This window comes from Paroedura picta, chromosome 15 (genome assembly GCF_049243985.1).
Source record: "Paroedura picta isolate Pp20150507F chromosome 15, Ppicta_v3.0, whole genome shotgun sequence".
Taxonomy (NCBI): Eukaryota; Metazoa; Chordata; class Lepidosauria; order Squamata; family Gekkonidae; genus Paroedura; species Paroedura picta.
The window spans coordinates 1,690,854-1,717,175 of record NC_135383.1 but is presented as its reverse complement, the minus strand read 5'-3'; the positions used below and the strand labels follow the sequence as shown (position 1 = coordinate 1,717,175).

Here is a 26,322-nt window from a genome sequence, read left to right as displayed (position 1 = left end):
GGGGAAAAGAGGAGAAACGCGGCATTACAGAGGGACGTGTCTGAAGATTACAAGTGAGGGAGAAGAGGAGGAGCCAGCAGGAGCTAGACTAGAGAAAGAGGCTTCCTTTCTGTGGCAGAGGTGAGTTCCACACGGACGTGGAAGCCTCCGCAAAGCCATTGTGCCTGCGAGGAAGCACGACCGGCAGTGCATAATTTCCCAAGAAAGCACCAACACAAGAGACAGGAAGCACAAGCAAAAAACTCACTTTTGCAGCAAGCCTGGCAGCCCAGGATTGAAATGCCCATCCAGCCAAATTGCCCGCTTGTCCTTAAAAGAGGCGTCCGGTCCAGGGGGGTGGGGGTGGGGGTGGGGGTGGGGAGGCACCGGAAGAAGAAGAGGAGAGAAAAGCCGCACGAGCGCACACTCACCTCCCGGATGGCACCGTCACAAACCCGAATGACATTGAGGAAGGTAGGCATGACCTGAGGCAGGAACTGCACGCACTTGAGCCCGAGGGACTTGAAAATGAACGTGATGGCTTGGACCACCATGGTGTGATGGTGAGACAGGGACTGGTCCCGGAAGATCCTCATCAGCGCTACCATGGAAACGGCTGGGTAGAACTCGTCCAGGGGAAGGTTGCCCATGTTGACCAGCATCTCGCTGGTGCTGTAATCGGCTGAAAAGGAGGGCGTTAGTGTGCCACCTGTGCCAGGCACATGGCCACCACAGCACCCGAACACCCCATCAAGGGGTTTAGCACCTTTAACTTCTTTCAAACCCAGGAAATGGTGACACGAACAGACAAGAGACAGGAAATGAGGAGAACCAAGGAGACATGTTCTGAATGTGCCTCACGGGCATCAGGACCTCTCCCTTCCCTGGCAACTTACAAGAATCTTGGCTGGATTTGGACTCCGACAGGCTGACAGCTGAGGCATCCCGTGACTGGTCTATCATGCCTATGTTCACTTTGTGCTTATAGGGATCCAGAGCCCCCAAGAGACCGAGGACACGGATTGCCTAGCAGGAAGAAAAGTCGAGGATCAGCACTCCCCGTGCTAAACAGACGATGCTGTTAAGCCATTGCCAAGCCAGAACAGATAATATATGGAGTCCAGCATCCATCAGGAACTCGATATTGACAGAAATCTCAGAGAAATAATGCCGCATGGTTGCAATCGGCAAACAGAATCTACTAAAAGCTCAAGAAATTGCTAATTTCCTGAGTTTTCATTAGACACTGTTCGCAGATGGTGGAGTTCCCTGCAACCATCCATGGGATGGGATACCAGCGGTTGAGGTGAAGAGACCCAGGAGCCCCCCTGATATTTTTATCCATCTTCTGCTCTCTCTCTCTCTCTCTTTCTCTCTCTCTCTCTCTCTCACACACACACACACAGACACCTCCACTCTCTCAATTCTGCTTACTTTGACTTATTCCAGACATGCAGAAATGCCTAAAGGAAGGAAAAACCCCAAACCTTCATAAGCATGAATCTGTGAAGTAAAACAATGAGACACAAACTCTAACCTCTCTTCGGGTGCCCTGGTTCTGCTCTGTCTTCAGGAAGTTCAGCAACACCTCCAAGAGAGTTGGGTATTTCCTGTAGGGTTCCACCACATAACCAGTGCTGGCCACCAGCTGACCCAGTGTCCAGAGGGCCACCTGGAAGAGATTCACAGCAAGGGTGGAAAAGTGGAGGAGCTATAACTGGGCATAGAAATGATTGACCAGTAGACTTATCAAAACTTTCAGCAGCTCTCTCAGGAAGGAGCAGCACAAACAGACCCGAGGTTGGTGTGCACCGTTTTCCAGAACCTGAGACAAGCGACCTCAAGAACTCAGAAGCTGGTGCTCACCTGTCTCTTCGCGAGCAAGGAGGAGTCTTGGAGCATGTCCATGATGATGATGAAGAGCTCATCCACCCACTTTCTCATCTCCAGCCCGCTCACCTGTTGAAGGGGCAGCCGTGGAAGCAAGGGTTACAGGCACATCATTAACACTGCAATGTCAGGAACTGCCAGAAGGCAGCGATTCTTGTGGAGGAAAACCCAGGAAGAGCCTTGCTTACCTGTGCCAGCTCACCTATGGTAGCCAAGACATTATTGATCACCCCAGGGTTCGGATCGGGATCTTTTAGTTTCACAATCAATGCCTGTGGGATGATACAACAGGTAAGATCTGCGTAGTGGAGGGGAAAGTTCTGAAACCAAATGCTCACACATTCTGCCAGTGTTCCCATGCCCTCACAACTGACAGAGATCCTGCAGGCACTCATCAGATCATTCTTGGAATGCAGGTGTGAATTCTAAATACCTGCCCACAAGTCCTACCTTGAGGATGGGCTCCATGTAGGGGCGAATGAGCCGCGGGGCGTTGGAGACCAAGTGACCCAACATCCTGGCACTCTGCTCTTTAATCCTGCCGACCCCACTGTGTTCCAGCTCAGTTAGGATCTGAAGAGGAAAAGCAGATGTCATCGGTGAGACAGGGACGATGCTGGTTCTTTTCAGGCACAATGGAGGGGGAGAAGATATATAAGGAAAAACTATGCTAACATAAGAAGGGATATCAAGAATAGGGGTATATTGCACAGTACAACTTGGATATGAACAAACAGGGCAGGCATACAATTGCAAAAAATAGTCCATGTACAATTAACAATGCTTCTCCATAGAGTGTGTGATGCAGAAACAGGGGAAAGGGTTACAATCAAAGCCCGCGTCACCAATTTGCAACTGGCTCAGGGGACAGGCCGAAGACTGCTTGTCCTCCATTCCAATGGCGCCCTATACCATGCACAGGCACCTTCAAACGACTTCCTGAGACCTGGGTGGGGTAATACTGAGGAGGAAGGTAAGGAGGAAATGGGAGGGCCTTAACCTCCCCCCCCCCACTTCGACCATCTCTATTACCTGGATCAGCATCTTGCGCAGAAATGGCATGACGAAAGCAGGGTTCATGCTGCTCAGTCTGCCCACGGTGCAGATGGCCAGTTCACGGATTTCAAACACCTGGTCGTTCAGGGCTACAAAGAGAGCCTGCAAATTCTCGGCCTGGGCCAGATGCGCATCAAACCGCTCGTCCAGGGAAGCTAGCACACAGTAGCGGATGTCGGGGTCTGAAAAGAGCACACTGAAATAGTGGGTGCCTGGAAACGCTGTATATGTCTCGGGTTTTCATGCATGAGAGCTACTATGCTGTAATGCCCTGAAGAACTGGTCCGGGAGAACTCTTTCAGAGGACCAGATCAAGGCTCATCACACCCAACATTCTGTGTCCTATAAGAGGCAGGCAACTATATTGATTTATTTATATTTATATACCGCCCTCCCTTGTGGCTCAGGCCCCTTTGCATTGAAATGTTCATAATGTAGTACATTATCTCGTTTTGATCTGAATACATAACATTTTCTCTACAGTATGAACAATTAACAATAATAACTCATAACAAGATGTAATATAGGATATCGATATTGTTGCTCCAGTTTGGCATTCAGCAGTGAATATTCGATTCAGTTTCGCTGCACTGAGAAGGATGCAAACCATTCATGAAAGCTGAAGACCATCAGCCTGTGGTTGGCCAAGCAGCCTCCAGATTCCTGACCACTCTCGAAGCCTTAGTAGAGATGGAGGAATTAAGGTATACCGAGGCTGGGGTTCAGTGGTGGAGCCTCTGCTTGCCATGCCAAAGGCCCAGGTTTGGCCCCTGGCGTCTCCAGGTACAGAACCAGGTGATGTGAAAGACCCTGCAGAGTCACTGCCAGCCTGAGCAGACAATGCTGACTTGGATGGACCGAGGATCTGCTGCAGTATAAAGCAGCTTCATATGTTCAAACAGCATAACCCCCCCCCCCACACACACACACACACACACACTCTTCCTGCACTTACCTGGATCCGTGATTCCGACAACCAGCAGTTTGCTGAGGACGTCTGCCACCACCTGCACGGCGGTCTGGCTGACCACGTGGGCGTGCCCGCTGATCAAGTGAATGGACGGGGTCAGCAAGCGTGAGCACGTGCGAGCCGCCTCCATCCGGATCTCTTTGTGTTCGCTGTTGAGGAAGTGATCAGCGCAGTGCCGGACAAACTGGGTCAGAGAATGGCCTGGAAGACAGGGGGGGGGGGGGAAGGAGAGGAGAAAGACGTTTTCCAGTTTTGCAGGAAAAGACTGCATCTCAGCCTAAGAACATGGCAGTATGCCCTTCGTGCACAATAATCATTTATATCCTGCCTGTCTCGTTAGGTGGCTTAGCTCAGGGGTAGTCAGACTGCGGCCCTCCAGATGTCCTGCCAGGGCTCATGGGAATTGTAGTCCATGGACATCTGGAGGGCCGCAGTTTGACTACCCCTGGCTTAGCTGAACAACAGTACTTGAACTACTTTAAAAGCCCACAAAATATCCACAGCCCTTCCAACTCTATGATTGTATGAATGTGGAAAACAGGCCCCAGTAAACAGAACAGCTCAATGTCTGGAGGAGAGTAGGAAGACCAGCAGCTTCCGGTGGATCAGCCATCAGCTCAGTGAGGGAACATGAGTGAGCCCCCCCCCCCCTTTGTCAGGAAAGAAGCCAGAGCCAGCAGCAACCACTATTGGAACGATGCACTGCATCGTCCGCATCAACCACAAAAATAAGACGACCGGTGCTGCTGGATTCTCTTCACATCTCTGCTGAAGACTAACAGGGCCGCAGCCTGATTAACTCCTACAGTTTTACTGAGAGCTGATCCGGTTGAAGTATAAATTAGGTTATAAAACTCCTAGTTCATTCTCACAGGCTTTATGGCCTGGATTTTAAAAAACTGACCATCTTTGCGAGGGCTAAAAGGCAAGACACACATTATGTAATAGAAAATAAATACCCCACCCCACCCCAAGTCCCTGACGAGCCTGTTATTGCTGGAAACTTCCAAGAGAAATGAGGAATGCGGGAAACAGGATCCCTCCTGCACAGAACAGGATTAGCCCAATGTTTCATTTTACACTTATGTAACCCAAGCAAAGCTCCCAATTCTTTTATTAAAAGAGTCTTTATTAAACAGGCAGATAAAATTCTCCTGGGGACAAGCTTCCAAGGACAGCACTAACTCAGCAAAGCTGCTTCCCGGATCCTGGCAGCCCTGCGTCTCTCTCGGAGGCTAAAAAAAGAGAGATGCTTCTTTCCTACATTGGGGTTTTATAAGGATTGCAGGAGGTTGGGGGGGGGGGAAGTAAGGAGAAGCTTCAAACACGCAACATTAAGGAGCTATATTAGAGGCCAGCAGCACCTTAGAAACTAACAGGGTTGTCAGAATAGGAACTTTCAAGAGCCAAAGGCTCCCAGAGCTCCTTAAGACTCGAATCAGCAGTTCTACTGGAGAGCAACACTGGAGAGCCAGTTTGGTGTCGTGGTTAGGAGTGCGAACCCTGACCTGCCGAGTTCGATTCTGCACTCCCCCACATGTAACCAGCTGGGTGACCTCGGGCTCGCCAAAGCACTGTGAAAACTGTCCTGATTGAGCAGGAATATCAGGGCTCTCTCAGCCTCACCCACCTCACAGGGTGTCTGTTGTGGGGAGAGGAAGGGAAGGAGATTGGAAGCCGCTTTGAGACTCCTTCGGGTAGAGGAAAGCAGCATATAAGGACCAACTCTTCTTCTTCTTCTGTAACATTACATCTTCAAAGGTACACAAGGGAGAATGGGCAAAGAACAAAGCAAACAAGCAGGAGCTGGCCCAGGGGCTGCCATCACAGACTCTCTCGTGCACATAGCTGCTCAGGAAGGTGATCCATTGTCATGCGTGGCTTCCCCGCCACCCCCTCCTTCTCCTGGCTTCTGCATGGGATCCTTCTTTGCCACCCGCCCCTGGGAATCCCTTACCTTCGAATTCAAAGCTGCCCAGGGTGCGGAGTGCAAGTGTAATGCTGCCCACGTCGCCGGCCTCAGGAATGTTTGTGAGGCTGGGAGAAGCCAGCTGGTGGGCCAGGCCCTTGGGCATGCCCGGGTGGCGCAGGGGCTTGTGCATGAGGACCAGGGACAGCATCTTCAGCAGCCCATCCTGGATCTCCTTCTTCAGCTGCGGGATCTGGCGGCTCAAGTCATACAGCACGGCCGTCAAAGCAGGGCTGAGGGCAAGAAGCAGATCCGTGTGGGTGACTCTGTGTGGACAAGACTGCTTTGGGGCACCTCCCAGTCCTTGATCAGATCTGATTCTCAGGGGTGGTTGACCTGTGCCTGGTTTGTACTCGGGGTGCGTGTGTGCGCCTGTGTGCATGTGCGTTCCTCCATACAGACAGAATCCCCATACAAGGCTAGTTGACAAGCTCTCTGGAGGATCAGAAGACCGGAAAATAGCTCAGACCCAAAGCTTGGGCAGAATCCCATTTTAGTGGCCAAACTCCATGAAGAGGGTGGAGGGGGTCAAAGCTAAATAATTCAGCCGTCCAATTCTCCTCTGAGGGCAGAGGCGGCGGCAGGGGAGGGGGGGGGATTGGCCTGCTTAGGCATTTCCTTCAGAGGAGGTAGTTCAAGCACAGGAAGCAGACAAGGAGACTTTCTCAGGAATTTGCACGGAATTCCATAAATTCTTCAAATACCAGCAAATGTAGCTTCAAACCAACACGCAGGAAAGTTGATCGTTTCAACAGAAAGCAGCCGCTCCCTCAGCACTAATTTTTTTTGATCGAGCCCTTGAGGTTGGTTCCCTGGGTGTCTCAGCTGGGGCTTCCTGGTCAGGGATCTCTGCCTGCTTCTCCAGATATCAGGCACCACCGGTCTTTAAGGTGAAAAGTCTCCCCCTTTCTCCTTCCCCATCAGACAGCTTAGTTAATGGGGCAGAGGGGGCCCCAGAGCCTCAGAGCGTGCCAATCAATGCCCACAACAGGCACTGTCCTCTGGTGACAGACACCTCAAAACTTGGCAGTTTTTAAAACAGGAGCGAATCTCCTGAGCGTGGAAGCCTGGAAAGTCTTCACAGTCCTCAACAAGGCCTCACTATAGCTCGTGTGTTCCCTGTATTTCCATGCAGCACGCACTGCTACCATGGACACTAGAGATGCATACTTTCGGTCACTACACACACACACACACACACACACACACACAAACAAATGACCTGGCAGCCAAACGTGGTGTGCTGGCATATGCTCGCTGTGTCAACATACACATTACTGTGTCAACATACACATCCGCTGCAGTGTTTGAGGAAAGCCATGTGGAAGATTTGCTAGGAATGGAGCTGCCTTAAGATTCTCCGCAAACCCTGCTCAGTGACCAATAAGGAAGGGAACTGCAGAGCCAAGAGCACCACTCAGTGGTCTGCAGAGGTAGCTGAGGGTCCTACCTCAGTCCCACGGCCAGCATGGGCTCCAGAAGCTCCTTGATGTCTTGCTGGATAGAGGGCCCCATCGCACGGGCCAGCATGCTGATGCAGGTAAAGACGGTGGCATCCACCTGCACCGACTTCTGCCTCCTGCGGAGATGCATCAGAATTACAGTTCTACTAGAGGAGAATGTCACATCCCACATGACGTCTGCTGACCTTAAGACAAGGGCTCCCTGAGAAGACACAGTTGCTAAGAACAAGCTGGGACCGCCCAGCACAATTCATGTTTAGGTGCTCATCAAATACTCCACAAACAGCAAAGGTGAAGGGCCGAAGCTGATTATTAAGAGGACACGTTTGTGTGTACAAAATCCCAGGTTAAACCTCTATATGGAAAAATAATACTAAGAACATCCTCTAGTCATAAGGCTTCAAAAGCCAAAACCAAAAGCCACGCGGTGCCTTCCACACAACTCATGGTGCAAGAAACTCAGCTCTCCATCTTCATCTTGCTCAACAGGGTGGAGGAAGGGGAAGACACCTTCTTTCAGGACGTATCTTAAGGCCCTTTGCTTGTATCCTGGGTACAGTATGCTCCAGACTTTAAGGGCACAGGACACAGGTTGTGCCTTTGATGTTGTTCAAAGACGCAGTAAAAGATTACGTGATTCACTGGTCCCTCTGGGATCAGACCCAAGAGCATCAAATACATTAAGACCCCCCCCCACACACACACACACACGTTTCTGCAAACACTCACTTGTGGGCAAAGTCCTTTGGTGGGAGGGCAGCCTTTATGATTTCTAAGACCCTGGGCAGGTAGACCTGGAATTCTGACCGCACAGCCACAGAAAGCAAGCCCAGGGCCTGGAAAGCTGCAGTTCGCTCCTTTTCTTTCTTAACGCAGCTCAAGACATGGTTCATGGTGTCGGGAAGGTAGTGGTCAGCTGGCAGAAAACAAAGGGAAAAGAGGGAGAAGAGCACCAGGAAAATTATTTCGGCCCTTGCGTTGTTTTCAAAAACATGAGAGATTATGGCTGAGCCTTCCTCAGGGTAAAATCTTCAGGCAATCGTAGAGAAAGCCCTGTAGGGTGAGGAGAAGCACCCACAGCAGCTCTCTGCCAGCCTGCCGAGGGAAACCTTCTCCAGCTAAGAGAGGACTTCAGAGATGAAACTAATTGTAGAAACCGGGGCTTCTATTGCTCTGCTTGGAAAAGTGACACCGAGTTTAGGAGAAGGACATATTTCTCCCAAGACCAACCTGTAGGGTAAGAGGTTTTTTTCCTCTGTTTTTTTTAATGTCTTCTACAGAATAGATGGAACAGTGATGCTTCCCCCCCCCACCCCCTCCAGAATGTCCCTTTTCTGACCCTAGCATCACCTGGAATTCTGTACCTGTGAAAGCAGAAGGCCGGAAAGCAGCCAGCCGTGGCAGCAAGCTGAGGACTGTCATTTGGATCAGAGAGTTCTTGCTGCTTCGGCACTTCAGAACCCAATAGCACACCTGAAAAACAGCAGGGCAACATTTTAATACCAGGCAGTCCTCACTGTGATGTAGTGCCCGATACTTGCCTCCCCTTTTGGCGCATGGGAATCTGCCACAGGGGAGAAAACAAGACTTCAAGAGCATCGTTTTAACTTAGAGCACCTAACATGAGACTGGCCAAGGAGGGCTGCAGGCAAATAGTCCTTCCAGAAGCTAACCCTGGGAAAACACAGCCAAGTAACATCCGTTCCCTCTGTGACTTCCCGGGACACATTAGTCAGAAGACAACTGACTAAGCCCTGCTCTTTATCTAAAGGGAGCCTTTCATGCTAGCTGCAGCCTGGGAGCCAGGGGTGGGGGGTGGGGGGGAGATAAAGGCCTGCAAATCCACCTGGTCAAACTTCTCTTCCATTAGTTCTCTGCAGCACCGGCTCTCTACCAAGGTTGACTTAGACGGGACAGGCGATGCGCCAAAGCCCACGATCCCCTGGTGGGGGCTGTAGCCCAGCAACCCCATCAAAGCATTTGACTGCTGGGGCTGGACCGACTGGAAGCTGGCGAAGGGGGTGATGTGGCGAGGTTTGGTCCCGAAGCCCAGCAGGTCCTTGCAGTACTTGTCGTGCACCAACTGCTGCTGTGTGATCTCCTCCATCTCCTCTCGAAGGCGCTGGGGAAAAGGAGACAAGGCGGGTGTAGGAGAGAGGCGGCTCCGGGAAACAGAAGGTCCAGGAGAAGAACCGTGGAAGAACCGACCGCCAGGCGGCTACTGTGGCCGGCAGCAGCTGACAGAGGTTTCTCTTCTCAATAGGGACCCCATTCTATGCACTCGGGGCCAGAACAGAAGCCGCCATCCAGAGGCCGCCTCCACGGAGAACTCACCTCTCCCTCCATGCTGCTGATTCTCACCAACTCGTTAAGGATCAGTAAGGCACCGTGGATCCGGTCGTCCCGATTCATGCCCTTCTCCTTGGCCACCGTCTCATCGAAACCCTTCTCCGCTTCCTCGTACGTTTGCTGAATGGATATGCGTCACCATTAATCATGGGCACGGTTTGGAACATACACATGTACATAGAAACATGCTCCTGCACCACACATCACAGGATGCTGCTCCCGTTGGCTGCAGAGGGGAGGATGCGCAGGAATGGGTTTAAACTACAAGTACAACGATATAGGGTAGATGTCAGGAAAAAAATTCTTCACAGTCAGGGTAGTTCAGCAGTGGAATAGGCTGCCTAAGGAGGTGGGGAGCTCCCCCCTCACTGGCAGTTAAAATAGTTAAATAGATTAAAAAATCTTATTTGGTTGGCACTTGGGTGGATCTCTGCAGATGGTTTCCAGATAGGGAGGCCAGTATTTTTATGGCATTAACTTCCTAGCCTCAGCCCTGGGCCTGGCGGAACGGCTCTCCCTGCAAGTCCTCTGGAATTGTTCAAAATCCCTGAGGGCTCTGCTCTCATGAGGCGGGGAGTTGCACCAAGCCAGGGCCGAGGCTGAACAAGCCCTGGTCCTGGTTGAGGTCAGCCTTACTTCTTTGAGGCCAGGAGCCAGTGGACCAACCTGCGGACAATCCATGCTATGAGGACATTTAGAAAAACCGTGCCCCAGAAAACGCCCTCTCCTCACCCGGTACCACTGCGGCTTCTGCATCTCCTTGGATTCCCGCTGGGTGGTGAGGATGAGGCAGGCTCGTAAGGCAGAAACGGCTCCCTCGCGAATGGCCTGCTTGGGATCCCACACGGCGACAAAGATGTTGTCAAAGAAAGGCTGCACTTGCTGGAAGAAGAACGTGGGGACGCTGATGGCCAGCTCTCGCAAGACCAAGACCTGAAGGAGAGCCGGGAGGAGCAGAAGAGGATCTCAGAGGCTTGCTGATGCGTGAGGCTGCCTTCTACCAAGCCAGTCTTCTGATTCCTCAGGTTCTGCCCTGTCTTCTCGGACTGCCAGAATTTCTCCAGGAGCCCAGGATGAGAAAGGTCTTTCCTGCTACCTGCGCTCAGGCATTTGGTACGCAGGGATTTTAAAATGGAATTGCTAGAACTTTGGGCTGGCAAGTCTCTTTCACCCAGGACCACAGTTTGTTCTCAAAGTAGTTTGATGAACAACAGTCGGATCTTCTATGCTGCTTTTCTCTACCCGAAGGAGTCTCAAAAGCAGGTTACAATCTCCTTCCCTTTCCTCTCCCCACAACAGACACCCTGTGAGGGAGGCGAGGCTGAGAGAGCCCTGATATTCCTGCAACTCCCACCCCACCCTGCTCCCTCAATCATAAGAACCACTTGGGGATCCTCAACCGCTTGACGATTTAACCGTCCACTCTATTTTAATGGTTTTAATTAATTTTTAACTGTTATTCTCTTTTTAACACTGTTGTAAACCACCCTGAGATGGCTGTGCTATAGAGGTGCTCTAGAAATGTAGTAACGTAAGTAAATAAGCAAGGACCCATACCGCCGCATGCCTCCGGCCCTCATTCCGGTCAGCTCCCAGCCACTCCAGAGCCCGCTTGACTTCGAACTCCACATATTCTGCCGTGAAGGTGTCTCCTGCCATGGCCAGGCGCCCGATGGCCTTCGAAGCCATCTCCATGACTACAGGGTCATTGGAGGGGAGGAGGTTCCTCAGGTAGTTGGCAAACCTGCCAATGCGAGTGGCATTGCCTCCCTCGACGCCAATGAGGCTTGCTGGGAAACAGGAAGGGCCGTGAGGATTTTGAACGGTGGCCCAGTTGTCAGGGGCAAGATGGCACAGGATGAGCATTAAGATTCCCACACTCCACTATTGCCAAGACTACCGCTAACAATACCATAAAAAAATAGCAAGCAAAGGGAAAGAACTTTTAAGCAAACAAAAAAAATATTCTCAAATCCACTCTGTAGGTCCCTTTTTGCGGCAGATCTCCACCCAGCTTTCTGTCCCCATGAAGCAGACACCTGCAAATTTCCACTGGCACCAGCTACTTTCCTTGGCTTTTCCTGTCCCGTCCAGCCCTCTCAGCAGAGATGAAACATGAAACCTGCAGCTCTGCCCCACCCTGTTCACCCCTGCAGATCGGGACTTGAGGCACACCAGCAAGGGAGGGAACAGTGTGACAGAAGCTCACACGGCCTCTTCCTGGGTTGTACCTGTGCCGCAGATGAACAGGCCGTCAGTGTCCAGGGATGTCAAGCCAGCACCTTTCAATAGCACTAAATTCACAGAAACAATTTCAAAGCAATACTGCATTAACTTTAAAGAAAAGGGGGGGGGGAGAGCTTCTTGGTTATTTCTATCTTCTTGCAATTGCTTTCAAATTGAACCTGCGAGCAACAGGGGAAATGCATAACAGTGTGGGAAACAAGATTAAAATGAAGTCTTCTGGCTCCCCTCCCATACAGATAACTAATTCTTTTAAGCCAGACAAAAGATGAACTCTCTCTGGTTTGCAAGCCACGATCCAGGAAAACCTTGGGATTGTTCACAAGCTGACCAAAAATCCTTAAATGTAACAGCAGCTAAGCATTTCCAAAGGCAATCTGCGGATTTTCCTCAGCAATGCAAAGTCCCTGGTGTGTTCTAGGACGCACTCTCAGTTCCTACAGTCTGGCTTGTGCTCTGGTAGAATCAAGGGCCCTCTTTAGGATATGCTCTAGAATCCTTTGCAACAGGTTCTTTGACCATTTTTTTAAAAAAAATCAATAAACCAAGGTACCTAATATCCAGAAAAGCAACAAAGCTAAAGGAGCAATAACAGGAGAAGCCTCAGTGCTAAGTTTGCTTGACTTTTTAGAAACACTGAAGTCACCCCTCCCCCCCACATACTAATAACTGTATTTAAAACAGATCACATAGTACACGGAGGCAGGTGAAGAATAAGGCTGCATAGGGCATACAGCTAAAACAACAAGGATGGTACAGTGTAAATTCGTAGAGACACAAAAGCAAAATGCAACACTGTGACACAAAATTCAAATTAATTTATATTAGGAGCTATAACATGCCACGTAATTATATATTTAGTAGAGATATTAAAACATTCCCCCAGTGGCACATTACATGATTCCTCTGAAGCAAACAGTGTTATAGTCTTGTGTATTTCTGCCTTCCTCTCTTCTACCCTCACAGGAAACCCAGTGAGATAGGTTAGACTAACACAGCCTGACTGAACTGAGATCATTCAACTATTTTCAGAAAATCTGGGTCTCCCCAGTCCTAGACTAAGCCCCTCTAGCCACTCCTGCACACTGGCTCCTCTCCTGCTCTTCTTAACTGTTTGCGATGGTTCCATTAATTCATGTTTTTAAAATTTGTTACTTTGCAGGTCACAGGTGTAAAAGCAGGCTGTAAACGGAATAACAATGAGATGCAGATTAACTATAAAGCAACTGAAACCGCTTCTTCACGTGAGCATGTATAGCCCATTTCTTCGCTGCTGTTTTGGCCATTTTTTATTTTTCACAGTGGCTTTAAAAAAAAAATCAGCAATTTAAAAAGTATGCAACCAATAAATGTGTGGCTTTCTAAGGCGACCAAGAGAAGAATTTCTCACCACAATGCATCCGGTTTCCTTTAGTTAGACAGACATATGCATACTCACCTATAGCCAAAATGCCACCTTTCCTCTCATTTGCGTCTGAACTGGAGACGAGCTCGAAGATGTGATGATTTAGTTGGTCGTAGAATCGAGTGGATTCCTCTTGACTCATCTGTGCAGGAAGGGGGAAAGGAAAATGACAACCCCAATTAGTAACTTTTGCCTGGCCATGATTATCCCCAGTACTCAGGGGAAGGAAAGTGTAAGAAGAACACGGATGCAGACTGGAAGATGCCTTGGGTACACCTGCACCTCCGGATCCCAGGGGCTGGCTAAGGAGGTGCCGTTCTCCCTTGTGCTACTCACCTCGCGGAGTTCCATGGTGACATAATGCTGCAAATCTTTGGCGGCTTTTGCTCTGGTCTCTTCGTTGCGGCTCTTGAGGCCGCTGGCAAACTGCTGGAGGATGGTGACGGTCCCCGACATGGTGGCAGCAAGGCAGAGTGCAGCACATCAAGTCCACTTGGTCTTCTGAGGCAGAAAAAAATGCCACGAGTTGAAGGCAGGCTGCAGCTTACCTTTGTTCACTCACTGAAAGACACTTTTTTGAGGGTAGGACCTTTGGTCTGAGCCAAGAGCATGTTTACATTCCTGGTAGCAACTTGTTAACTAGTTAGTCCATATTAGTACTGAAAGCAAGACAGCAAACTACTTGTTGTAATAAGTTATACAAGAATTAACAATAGTAATAAACTCAGGCTGCGATCCTCAGAACACTTTCTTCGGTATAAGCCTCACTGAATAAAATAGAATTTCTTGATAATAATACCAACAACTTATTAATGGATTACTTCTTCCTATTACCGTATTTGCAGTGCAATCCTGGGCAGCTTTTAGTTCACTCTAAACTGACTAGCTTCATCTGGATTAAGACTGCCGTAACTCTGAACAGCATTGCACTGACAATTTATTAATGTTAAATTACTCACCTTTAACAAGAAATAATGTTAACAAGGTACAAAAAGATTATATATAGCAACATAAGGAACAACGCAAATCATAACATCGTATTAGCAGCAATAATGATGTGGAAGGATATGATTAAGACATATGCATATATAACTGACTTGCCTATCCATTCATGTGTCTTTTTTTAAGCTTCTTTAAAAATATATTTATGGATGCATTTTTAAGCTTGTTTTCATGTTACTGTTTGCTGCCCTGGAGACACTGAGTGGAAAGGTGGCATTGAAAATGGCTTTTATAAAACCCTATATATTACTATATTATTTGGGGTTGTATCCTGCATCCCCACTCGGCTGAGAATTCCTTTAGTGCAAGAAGCCTCATTCTCTACAGAACAAGGAACTTCTGCTGCAGGAAGGCTCAGTGCGATGACAAAAGGCCCTCCCTGCACTCATCACCTGAGCAGCATTCATCCTACTATAGTAAAACAAATCAGAATGATTATATTCATATATAATGCTATTCTTCCAATACATGGCAATTATAGCCTCACATTATCTAACATGAGGTAATTATAGCACTATTATAACCTTTTTATGGAATATATTACTATTGTTTTAATGTTATGCTGCTTCAATTACACCAACAATGATATTGCAACGATTATTATAGCATACGTTATAACAAGTTTTGAGCCATAAAATTAACGAGCATAATAATAATTAACAATCACTATAATTAGGGATGTATATCATTAAACTCATTATATTTCTGTAAATATATTATTATTAATATATTTCTGTAAATATAAATCAGACCAGTGATGAATAGAGGAGTTTGTTATTGAGAGTTGAGAGGAAAACCGAGAGGAAGATGTGTGGGAGGTTTCCTAAAGCTTCAAACTCTGGGGAGGAAAATTCCGAGAGATTTGGGGGCTGGAGCTTTTGGAAGGGGGGGGGGGGGTTAGGGAGGGGATACAATGCCCCAGAATCCACCCTCCAAAGCAGCCATTTCCCCCAGGGGAATCAATGCCTGTAGTCAGATGATCAGTGATAATTTCTAGAGAACTCCAGGCTCCACTTGGAAGTTGACAATCCTAAAGCTTTCTCCATGTCTGAGGCCCATTCTGTTTTGCATTCATTCAAACAGCCGCTTTTAGAAACAAAATACTGTGTTAATGTTGGCTGCCACTGGAAGGGAGAGCATTTGGAAATCCCAATACATCCCCCAAATTCCCTCTCCATCTGGGGTTGTCAGGCAGCCCCCCCCCCCCCACTCGCCCAGTAACAACATCATCGGTCCTCCCTCTGAATGAATACTGCCCTGGAATCTGAAACCCGGAATCGACACTTGAGAATTGCACTATTAACGTATTAACATTAGCCAGGCACCAGTCTGATAGTTTTAACTGGTTTCAATCTTTTAAAATATTGTTTGGCATTGAGATTGTCTGCTGTACGCCAATATGTCTGAAACCAGCCTGAGCAGCTGTGCTGAGAAGGGTGGTCAATTCGGGTGTCAGTCACTTCCAGCCGCCTCCAGGACCAGGCCCAGCCCCATCAGGCTCTTGGTGTGTGCGCACTTCTTCTAATTCAGTTCACAAACATTATGCCAATAAAGGCTTCTGTGTCTATCTTCAGTTCACAAAACCGATCCACAATCTAAAATTTTTGGGTTGCCAATTCTGCAAATTCTGAATCTGCTCAGCAAGCACACTTTGACAGCTGGAAAAGATCTGACCGGACCAGAAGTTTATAATGCAAAAATCGCGTTTTCTTGTATAGCCGAGAAGTCTCCAAGTAGGGGCCCCACCCTTTTGGGGGGGGGTAATTTTTTAAATTTTAAAATAATTTGAAAAATTATTTCAGAAAAAGTAGCCACATCACAGGCCCCTCTCCAGGCCCCCCCCCTGGAAGTTGGCAACCCTCAGGCGCAGCGCTTCCTACTCCTGCCCAGGATCTTGCGCGATTGTCTAACGATATTAGTAATAATAATCAATACTTAATCATTAATGGCGGCCCCCGGGGAGGGAGGGAGGGAGGGGGAGGGTCCCGCTCCTGGAGGAGGTGCAAATCCTGAGGGAAACGGAGGGGGAGGGGGAGGGGGAGGGGAGGGGAGGGAAAGCCCCCCCCCGCCGCCCCCCCACTCACCAGGCGCCTCCCGCCGCCCCCTCCGGCTCCTGCCCGCCTAATTCATCCTCGGCCCCGCTCGCCGCCGCCGGCCAGGCTTCTGTCCCTTCCTCCGCCCCGCCTCTTCCTCCCGCCTGTCAACACGGCGACCCGGCTCGCCATCCGGCCAATCACGCGCCAGGAGCCGCTCGACGGACAAGGCGCCCGCCAATAGAATGAGGAGGGAGGAGGAGGCTCGTGAGGGGGACGCGCTAGTCCCACCCGCCGAGGCCATCGTTTCACGAGGTTTTGTCCAATCACAGGCTAGCATTGGCAGATTGGCACCGGGAAAGAGGCAACGGTTAAGGAGGCGGGAGGCGGGCGTGGGGCGTTACATCCGCCCTTCCTTGAAGCTACGGATGAACCCGCGCGCAAGGGTGAAAGCGTGATTTGGTCCGTCCCGAGCGGAACCGGTCAGCGCCGGGCATCTCTATGGTTGGGAGTGCCGTGGTCAAAGGGTGCCGACGGCTCCAAGGACACAGTACCGTAGTAATGGGATTAGACGCGCATCCAGTTTATTTATTTTATTCCGAACGCGCCCGGTTCTCCGCCTGCTGGTTGCACAAGCACTCCTAGGCAGCGCCATAGATCACAACGGCACTTACCTCTACGTAAAGGTGCCCGAGGTTTGCGCCACTAACCCGGCCGGAAACCCTTCCCTAACCAAGGCGTCATAATAGGCGGCACCATTAACTCCGGGCCTTGGTTTCCTACCGGTCGGCTTCCGGGTACGGACCACCCTGGGAAGCCATGGAGCAAAGAGCGGGCGGCATAAACGGCGCAGGCGCAGGTGAGCGGGGGGACGCTCTAGGGAGCGCACTGGGGCGCCTGCCCTTCCCCGCCTGCGAGGGGCGCCGGTCGGAGGGAGGATGCTGAGACCTAGACCTTGGGGCGCACCTCCTTTGGGGGCGAGGCGGCAGCTGGGCAGGGTTCCTCTGCTTTAAGCAGCAGGGAGGTGTTCAACAGTCAGAGCCGCTTTTAGCAGCAGGCAGATATTCAACAGGTAGATCCGCTTTTTGGCAGCAGGCAGATATTCAACAGGTAGATCCGCTTTTGTCAGCAGGCAGGTGCTCAACAGGCAGAGCTCCCTTTATCAACGCCCTGAGTGGGCGGAGGTGCGTGCCTGCTGAGACAGTGCCTCCTGTGTCGCTGTTGAAGGCACGAGCCTGTGGCTGCTGTGTCTTCTGGCGGGCAGTCGCTTTCCAGGGTCCTGGACTAAGGAAGGCCACCCCCTCCCCCCGTACCTGGGCCCCTGTCTTCTCTGGTGCCACAGATTCTGGGTGTGGGCCTCTTGGAGTCAGTTGTGAAGTTCCTTCAACTTGTGCTGGTTGGTGACCTTGGAACGGGTTTGTTCTCCTTCCTCAGTGTCCTTCCTCCATAGTGTGTCGCATGTCTCATTTACGTGGAACATGTTGTACTCATTTAATATGCTGCTTGGATCTTGGCCGTTCGATGTTTTTCTGCAGTCTTCTGTTGAGGGTGGAGGGGTAGCTTTTCTCTCTCTGTGTGTGTGTATGTGAGAGAGAGAGAGAGAGAGAGAAAAGTTTTGCGTAGGTCAGAAACTAAGTAGGCGGGAGAGCAGCGATATGACTTATATGAGCAAGAGGTGCAGATGGAGTCTTTTAGTTGTGCAGTTGGATATATGGTGCAAAGTAGAGAAGCAGAGTTTTGTGATTTGTGACATGTTTGCAGGTGATGGTGTAAGGTAGTTCTGCTTCAAATGAAGCTTCTCTGCAGAAAGAGCGTTCATAGGAAACTGAGCGTGCAATTTGGAGGGGGGCCAGGTTCAGTCATGGCAATATTTAGTTGTGCTGACAGTAAAGTATGTGCATCATTTGCCGTTTCCAGCACTGTATGGCTTTCGTGACTCACCATTACTTATGGCTGCAATATGACTCACTAGAGGCTTGAGTTTTCACGGATGTGATCTCTACCACCAAGATCTGGAGCTGCTCCTGGATGAATTTCCCCTTGTGATTACGGTCCTTTTGTTGTTTTTCAGGTCCACTTCTGACACCTAGCCGTACAACAGTTGGTAAAGCCATGGAAGCGGAAGAAGAAGTGGAAAAGATCGATATGGCGGTGGAAAACCTCCAAGAAAGCGAGGTGGGAGACCAGAGGGCAGGCCTGCTTGCCCCTGAGAAGGGCCCTCCGAGAACCTGGAAACACAAATGTGCTTCCTACGTCCTGGCCCTCCGGCCGTGGAGCTTCAGCGCCTCCTTGACGCCGGTGGCTCTGGGCAGTGCCCTGGCCTATCGGTCCCAGGGGTCTCTTGATCCTGGACTCTTGATTGGCAGTGCAGTTACTGTCATGGCTGTCCATGGGGCTGGGAATCTTGTGAATACCTACTACGACTTCTCCAAAGGCATTGACCACAAGAAGAGCGATGACCGGACTCTGGTAGACCGGATCTTGGAGCCTCAAGACGTCGTCAGATTTGGGGTCTTCTTGTACACCCTTGGCTGCATCTCTGCCGCCTGCCTCTACTGCCTCTCCACCCTGAAATTGGAGCATCTGGCCCTGATCTACTTTGGAGGGCTCTCTAGCTCCTTCCTTTACACTGGAGGTAAGGACACGCACCCTTGTCCCTTTCCCGTGGGAGGGGGAAGTGGGGAGAGGAGAGAAGCCGACTAGGTGATCAGGTTGGATCCCCCTGCAGGCAAGGTGCTTTGCTGACCTGCTGATCAAGATTCTCTAACCTGTTTGGGTTATGCAAATTAATAAAACTGGTATGGTTTCTTAAATTTCATCATCTGTTCTGCATAATCTCTTTTGCGGCGGAATTGGGATACCCAAACCTACGTAAGCCTATCTATCCATTTGCTTTGTGACCTTCTTCCAAGGAGTTCAGAGTGACTTTCACATTCTCCCATTTTATTGTCACAGAGAACTTTGTTAGGTTAAACGTTACTCCTGGTAAAGCTCAGTGAGCTTCGTGGGGATTTGAACCTGGATCTCATCCCTAATCTGAGCTGCAGCACTTCAAAAATTCCCCGAACAAAGCTAAAGTTCAGCATTTGGGGACAGGAGTAGCATTCTGGATACGGTTTCCAAAAGCCTTTCTCCGCCTAAGATTCTGGAGAGCGGCTGCCTGTCAGAGAAGGCAATATTGAGCTAGACAGGCCGGTGGTCTGACTCAGTAGAAGGCAGTTTTGTCTGTTCACAATACCATTCAACTCATGGGGGTTCAAGGCAGCCCCCAGTGAGCAAGTTCCCCATTGCAGAATGATGCTGTTGAGGGCTTTCTCCAAAGCGCTTGAGGGCTCTTTTCCTTCACTGCCGTTGCAGGCATCGGATTCAAGTACGTGGCACTGGGCGACGTGGTCATCCTCATCACCTTTGGGCCGCTGGCAGTGATGTTCGCCTACGCGCTCCAGGTGGGCTACCTTTCTGCCTTGCCCTTCCTCTACGCCATCCCCCTGGCCCTCAGCACCGAGGCCATCCTGCACAGCAACAACACGCGGGACGTGGAGTCCGACCGGCAGGCGGGCATCGTCACCCTGGCCATCCTCCTCGGCCCCACCCTCTCCTACGTCCTGTACAACACCCTGCTCTTCTTGCCGTACCTGATCTTCTGTGTGCTCGCCACCCGCTACACCATCAGCATGGCTCTTCCTTTGCTCACCATCCCCATGGCCTTCTCGCTGGAGAGGCAGTTCCGGAGCCAGAGCTTCCTCAAGATCCCCCAAAGGACAGCCAAGCTCAACCTCCTCTTGGGACTCTTCTACGTCTTTGGTATCCTCTTGGCACCGCCGGGCTCCCTGCCCAAGCTGTAGGACGGCGTCTTGAGCGGGAGGAGCCGAGAGGGGCTGCTCAGTTCTGGCCTCACTGAGATCGGAGGGCCCCAGGAGGTTGCCAGTGGCCACTGTGGGTTGGCCATGACCATGGAGGGGTGTGGCCAGGCTTGGGATTGTGTCACCCCAATCGAGGCCTCCTTCAAAGGGTTATTGTAGAAACATGTCTGTAGAGCGAGAGAAATATATGGGGAGAGAGAGAGAGAAGGGGTCTTGCAAAGACTGTGTCAAAAAACGTTAAACTATTTATAAATAAATAGAGAAGAACTTTGTTACCAACTTGGGTTTTTTCAGTGCTTTTCTAGGCTTGGACTTTTTCTCCATCTGTATACAGCAAAAACTGCTTTATAAAAATATATATGTACGCTACTGAAACAGAAAGTGTATAAAATATTGCACAGCAGAACATGGGGTCACATTGTGTTTTGAAAAGGAAACCATGAGGACCTTAAATTTCCACTGAGCAGAACTCAATTGAGCCTCCTGTGGAAGGGAGGGAGGGAGGGAGAGAGGGTCATTTTTGTGCCCCCCTCCCCCCCAGGACATCAGGTCTGTTATCTGGCTGCCTGAACTGTTCACCCTTCTCTTCTGTGTGACATCCTAAGAAAAGTTTGCTTTTAAACATCCCACCACTGCAAAGCTTTGTGGCTTTAGATTTAACCTTGCAAATGAGCTGTGGAAGAATGCAGTGGCATTTTGGGATGGCCCTCTACGGACACCATGCCAAAGAAGACTGGTTCATGGAGTCTGTAAGGCACACCCCAGGTCAGCTGTCAGTGAGAGCTAACGTACCGTTCCTTCGATCTCCTGCCTCCCGAAGAGTAGAAGAAGAGAAGTTGGTCTTTCTGCCCCACTTTACCTTAAAGGGACTCAAAGTGGCTTCCAATCGCCTTCCCTTCCTCTCCCCAGAACGGGCACCTTGGGAGGCAGGTGGGACTGAGAGAGTTTCTGAGTGAACTGTGACTTAGCCCAGGGTCATCCTGCAGGCTTCACGGGGAGGAGGACCAGGGGATCAAACCCTGCTCTCCAGATTAGAGGCCACTGCTCTTAACCACTATCCTGGTCCATTCCCAGTTCTCGCAAAGCTCTCTCTACCCCACCTACTCACAGGGGAGAGGAAGACAAGATTAGAAGCTGCTTTGAGACTCCTTCAGGTAGAGAAAGGGCGGTATAAAAGCCAATTTGCCTTCTCCTGAACCCTGACTTTAAGCCTTTCCCCCTTGGTCCTTGTGTCATGGATGCTCCCTGTCTCTTGCACACCCCCCCCCCCGCCCCCTGACATTTCCCCCTTGGGGAGTTGCAACCCTGCTTTGCCCGTCAGAGTGGAGGCTGCAATATAAGGCTTATTTTTAATTCTGCTTCTTTCCCTGATGTGTGTTTTGCCATGTTTCCCTTCCTCCTCTTAAGTCACAACCTTGGGAGGGCAAGATTGTCCCCTGCTGAGCATCCCTGGCTGGGCACGAGAGTCAAACCTGCTGCTCCCAGGGCCAAGCCTGACCCTTTTTACCGTTGAGAAACCCCGGAAACATTCTTCAGGCTTGGAGAAGCCCCAAAAGTGGCAAAACCCTGCTGGGAAGCATCGCTGTGGACATGCCCACCTCTTTCCATCCCCTCCAGGCCCATCATTGGCCATTTGGGGAGGGGAGGGGGGTCAACAGGGCCATATGTGGTCATATCACCCAATAAATCTTTAACAAATTGTAAATATAGAGAGGAAATTAACTTCTTCAGTCTTCAAGCAAAGGTTGGATACACACTTTTCTTGGATGCTTTAGGGTGCTTTGGGCTGATCCTGCGTTGAGCAGGGGGTTGGACTAGATGGCCTGTATGGCCCCTCCCAACTCTATGATTCTGTGAACGTCCACCTATTTAAGAAACCCCTCCTGGGCCATCAAGAAACTCCAGGATTTCACGAAGGGAGGGAGCCTGCTGTAAGCACTAGGCCACGCCAGCCCAGGTTGGTCTGCGTTTATTGCTAAAAAAACACCTGCCGCCCACTGATACGAGAATTCGTGGCGGAGTATTTATAGTAAACATACAGGTTCTGTTGTAGACAACAAGCTCACACCCAGGGAGCTGCTCTTTGCCCGCTTCCTCCTCCACAAAGGCACGGCCCTCGGTCCTTTTCGGGCGCGCCTGCTGACCCCGGGCTCTTTCCATCTCCTGCAGCCAGACTCCCCAAGATCAGGCAAGATGTGATGAGTCGGCCTCCCACTGGATCCCAGCCACCCTCCCACCTTCCTGGCCTTCAAAGGGCAGTGAGGAAGCCCAGGTGTGTAGCAAGGAGGCTGCCTCGCCCCCGGGGAACAGGGAGGCTCCTCCACTTCACTGTGCTGGTGCTGCTGGAATGCCACCGTCCAGCCCCAGAAGCCCGCCTGCATAAGCAAGACGCAAATCAACAGGTTTTCCAGGACTCTGCCTCAGCAGGTAGCTCCCCTCGCCAGTTCTTCCCCTCCTCCTCCGGTGTGGGTGGGGGAGAGAGAGATGCTCTGGGAGTCAACCCCAACAGTGAGGGTGACTTGCCTGGCCCTGGAAGGTATTTGGCCACCGCAACAGGCTGAGCACCTTGACGACATTTAAGCCAGGAACAAAAAACAGGGCATCCCCTCGCCCAGTCTGCCCTAGACTAGCATCTCTGCTCTCAAACGAACCCCCTTTGGGGAATGTGGCAGGGATCAGTAAACATTCCCAGTTTAGCGTCCTCCGGCTGGTGGTCAGATTCTTGTCGATGGCCCAGCTGGCTTTGCATATTGGATTGCAAAGTGTCCTTTTATGCCCGACGCAGGCTCTTCCTTTCCGTCTTTTGGCCCAGAGCCGAGTACAGTTCTCCTGTGGGCGGAATCCGGATGGGATGGTGGTGATGGAGGCTGGGAGGCACCCCTGCTGCAAAAGGCATCGCTCTTCCTCCGCCCACATGCGCTCCTTGGTTTTGCAATCCCTGGCGCATGAGGGAGGGAGGGCCTCCCATTCCACCTGCAGGGGGATTCTCAGTGTACCTTCGAAAACGGCCCCTCTCCCCCACTCCCTGCCTGAGCCGGGTGGCCCCGAGATCATTTCTAAATTGTACGGCTTCGTCTAACTCCAGGGGATGGATTTGGGGAGGCATTTTGTTTTAGTGAGATGAGATGGTTCATGTTTTTGAACAAGCTCATCTGTTAGGTTTTGAGTGTCCAGAAGATGGCAGTGTGCCACTGTGTGTGACAGGCCAGGAGGGCCAGTTTTAGAATAAATGTTCAATTCTACAATCTGTGTTTGACAAAAGGTTATGTTTTCTTGAAGTCTCATATCCACATTCCTTCCTTCCTCCCTCCCTCCCTCCCTCCCTCCCTCCCTCCCTCCCTCCCTTCCTTTTGGTATTCTGAGGTAGACTGTCTCTGAACATGGAGGGTCTGCTTAGCAGATCCATTTTACAGCGTCCATGGGGCTCCTCTTCCAAACCTTCTGCCGGACTCCCAAAGGTAGATATTTACAGAACGTATTTTGATTCCGTGTTGTCCAAAATACTTGTCCCGGGGCGTTTCCAAATGGCATTAAAGCCCACAGAACAAAACAGAATGATAAGAGCAACACAAGAAGGCCTCAAATGCAAACGAGTAAAGCCGGAAACCTACAGGTAACTCAGGCCAGGAGCAGCAGACTAAAGGAACAAGTGACAGAAGGACCAACACTTGGTCAAAATAGCAACTGAGAAATGACCAAGCATCTACCAGTCCGAGGGTATCCCAGGGATGGGGTGCCACCACAGAAAGGAGAGAGACCATGGCTCTCCTGAAGGTCTCAGCCCTGGGCAGGGTCATGTGAAACAGGTAACCCTTTAGGTCTCCCAGTCCCAGGAGGCTCAGGGGAATCATGGCCAGAAGGAGCCTTTTGTATGAAGCCCGGAATGGAACGGATGGCCGACCAGGACAACTAGCAGAATTCTGATCCCACCAAAGTTTCCCGGTGCTCCCGGGGGTTACACGTCTCCTCCTGGCTCACCCAGAGTGTCCTGCTGCTCCACGATGAAGCTTTCTCTCGCCAGGGCTTGCCCCCCCCCACCTCAGAGGCGACATCGCTGTGAGCCGGGAGGTCTGATGCTCCCCCCACATTCAGCACGAGGAGCCATGCTTTCCTTCGGCTTCTCCTGCTCCACGAGTGCCCTGCAAACACCCTCAGCCGTCTCCTTCCATGGGCCGGGTCACCGGAGAGAGTGCTTTCGGTCCCTATCTGGGCAGACCTGGCCTCTTCTCCCTCCCCTCCAGCCAACCCTCCCCCCCCTTCATTAAAGAGCTAATTTTGCCGGGGCGAGGGAGTTTTCGGCAGCTCAGACATCCACGGCACTACAGAGACTATTCCACTCCCGGATATAATGGCGGGGAAATTGCCTGTAATTGAAAAGCCTTAATGACATTAGTGCAACGAGGAAGACGAGGGGCTCTAGAGGATTAAAGACGGGACCGGCTCCGGCCCCCTCCTCCTGCACGGTCTGCCTGGGAGTGGAAGGAAAAGAAGGCAGAGGAAGCCAGGGGGGTGCTGGAAGAGGCCAAAGGCTGTGGGAATGGCTGAGCACTCTCGCTTGATCCCACATCCTGAGAGAGGGGATCTGGGACCCAGGATCTCTCCTCCCTCTCCTCCCATCCCCCCCAACAGGAGAGCCTGGGAGGTCCCCAGTAGGATACATTTCCCTGATTTTCTAAAATCTCTGCACAGTTTTCAGATTGGTTTCCAAGAACATGAGGACTAACATCTTCACCTTCTTTTAAAACAAAGAAACCTTCCCCCCCCCCACCCCAGGAATCCAAATGTAGGTGACTCGGTGATAGAGCACTGCATGTAGAAGCACCCAGGTTCAATCCCCAGCTGCTTGAGTTCAAGGGACACAAATAGCGGGTGTTGGGAAGGAATTTCCGCTGTCTGAGATCCTGGAAAGGTGTTGCCATTCCGGCTGCACAAAACCAAGGAAGGTGAACGGATGCTCGACCTGTTCACATTCCATGCCACCTACCAGAATCCGGAACAAGATGTGCTGACAGCAAACTAGGGCAGAGAAGCATTCAAATGTGTGTGGACATTCTATGACAACACAGTCAATGGAGCAGAGAGACACAGAGAGAGAGATGAATGGTGCCCAGCAGGCTTGTCTGCAGAAACGTCTGTTCTTCCTTCCTCTATTGTTCCAGACTGCTCAACTGCTCCCCTCCCCTCTATGAAGCTTTACAACAGGATCACTCTGCAATTAGGGGGCTTGGATTGTTCTCTTTGGCTGGAGATTTTTCTTCACCAGAATCACCTCCTTAAGAGCTGAATTGCTGCTCTGGCTTTCAGGAGGCCGTTTTTCACTTTAAGGTGGAGCTAAATATCTGCCCAAGTTAAAAATCTATGGCTCCCAGCGTTGCTAAAAAATTCATAAGGCTTAATAAAACTCCAAGTTATTGCAGCTGTGTGTCTAAAAGGCAAGAGAGGAATCCGGCTTCTCTGCCAGGAGTAATGGCCAAACATCACCATTTTGGAAGCAGGCTCCCGCCCCTCTGTTGTAAGCTGCAAGTGAGAGATTAAATAGCTCCTTCCTGCGGTTTACTCAAACTTTCCTCCGGTGTTGCGTTCTTCTTTGTCCTGAGACTCCGGAAGCCTCCTTGCAGGTAGGGCTTTGTGGCATGTCAAGCGCCAAGAGACCTTGTTGAACAGAAAGATCATCAGGAGGAACAAGCCGAGTGCATCTGTTTCCTTGGAAACCACCTCACACGTGGCCGCCTGTCCCAGATTCTGTGCGAGAGTTAGTCACCCCGGGTGTGAAAGACCACATAAAAACCATGCTGTGTGTTTGTGTGTGAGTGTGTGTGCGAGAGAGAGGCGTTTATACCTCCTGCCCCCCTGAACCAGTCAAGCGGAGAGTCCTCAGGACAGAGAACAAGGCCCTGTCAGGTGGAGCAGGAGGTATCGGCCCCCTGCCCCGTCAGCTGGAACCAGAGAGTTCTTCAGCACCAGGGAGAGCTCCTGGGTGAAGCCGCTGTTGCTCCGCCAGGAGTCTGAGCATTCAAAAGAACCCAAGAGGAGCTGAATAGTCAAACTTGACCCCTTAGCCCAAAACGAGCAAGAATTTAGGGAGGACGGGTTTTGCTT

The 26,322-nt window shown here is 50.7% G+C and overlaps 2 protein-coding genes across 8 annotated transcripts in view; one reads left to right on the top strand and one right to left on the bottom strand.

Moving 5' to 3' along the window:
* The window catches only part of MTOR (mechanistic target of rapamycin kinase), a 68,378-nt gene extending 51,843 nt beyond the window's left edge, over window positions 1–16,535 (bottom strand). For 3 of the 5 annotated variants that reach the window (XM_077312689.1, XM_077312690.1, XM_077312691.1), the window contains exons 1-20: window positions 16,412–16,535; window positions 13,662–13,826; window positions 13,359–13,467; window positions 11,908–11,970; window positions 11,234–11,466; window positions 10,409–10,609; window positions 9,662–9,796; window positions 9,174–9,449; window positions 8,692–8,800; window positions 8,057–8,243; window positions 7,315–7,443; window positions 5,853–6,097; window positions 3,881–4,096; window positions 2,902–3,107; window positions 2,320–2,442; window positions 2,058–2,141; window positions 1,846–1,938; window positions 1,517–1,651; window positions 876–1,005; window positions 411–661 (exon numbers count right to left, since the gene is read on the bottom strand). In XM_077312689.1, the coding sequence (XP_077168804.1) occupies window positions 411–661; window positions 876–1,005; window positions 1,517–1,651; window positions 1,846–1,938; window positions 2,058–2,141; window positions 2,320–2,442; window positions 2,902–3,107; window positions 3,881–4,096; window positions 5,853–6,097; window positions 7,315–7,443; window positions 8,057–8,243; window positions 8,692–8,800; window positions 9,174–9,449; window positions 9,662–9,796; window positions 10,409–10,609; window positions 11,234–11,466; window positions 11,908–11,970; window positions 13,359–13,467; window positions 13,662–13,781 (3,045 nt within the window). In that variant the 5' untranslated portion in view covers window positions 13,782–13,826; window positions 16,412–16,535. The remainder of the gene's footprint in view (window positions 1–410; window positions 662–875; window positions 1,006–1,516; window positions 1,652–1,845; window positions 1,939–2,057; window positions 2,142–2,319; window positions 2,443–2,901; window positions 3,108–3,880; window positions 4,097–5,852; window positions 6,098–7,314; window positions 7,444–8,056; window positions 8,244–8,691; window positions 8,801–9,173; window positions 9,450–9,661; window positions 9,797–10,408; window positions 10,610–11,233; window positions 11,467–11,907; window positions 11,971–13,358; window positions 13,468–13,661; window positions 13,827–16,411) is intronic. The other 2 variants (XM_077312692.1, XM_077312693.1) reach the window with 1 other exon arrangement.
* Window positions 16,536–17,080: 545 nt separating this feature from the next.
* UBIAD1 (UbiA prenyltransferase domain containing 1) lies at window positions 17,081–20,502 on the top strand. 3 transcript variants are annotated; one of them, XM_077312694.1, is made up of 3 exons: window positions 17,081–17,219; window positions 18,432–18,995; window positions 19,718–20,502. In XM_077312694.1, the coding sequence occupies exons 1-3, from the start codon at window positions 17,180–17,182 to the stop codon at window positions 20,203–20,205; spliced, it is 1,092 nt and encodes a 363-aa protein (XP_077168809.1). In that variant the 5' UTR covers window positions 17,081–17,179; the 3' UTR covers window positions 20,206–20,502. The 3 variants fall into 3 exon arrangements, with proteins under 3 accessions (XP_077168809.1, XP_077168810.1, XP_077168811.1); XM_077312695.1 differs by lacking the exon at window positions 17,081–17,219 and adding an exon at window positions 17,226–17,432; XM_077312696.1 differs by lacking the exon at window positions 17,081–17,219 and adding an exon at window positions 17,226–17,470.
* Window positions 20,503–26,322: the final 5,820 nt, after the last annotated feature.

What these genes read in the sequence shown, in the direction of transcription:
- UBIAD1 (XM_077312694.1), top strand. Translation starts at nt 17,180, where the DNA reads ATGGAGCAAAGAGCGGGCGGCATAAACGGCGCAGGCGCAG. An exon ending in CATAAACGGCGCAGGCGCAG is followed by an intron (nt 17,220 to 18,431) that starts GTGAGCGGGGGG and finishes GTTGTTTTTCAG; the next exon opens with GTCCACTTCTGACACCTAGC. An exon ending in CTCCTTCCTTTACACTGGAG is followed by an intron (nt 18,996 to 19,717) that starts GTAAGGACACGC and finishes CTGCCGTTGCAG; the next exon opens with GCATCGGATTCAAGTACGTG.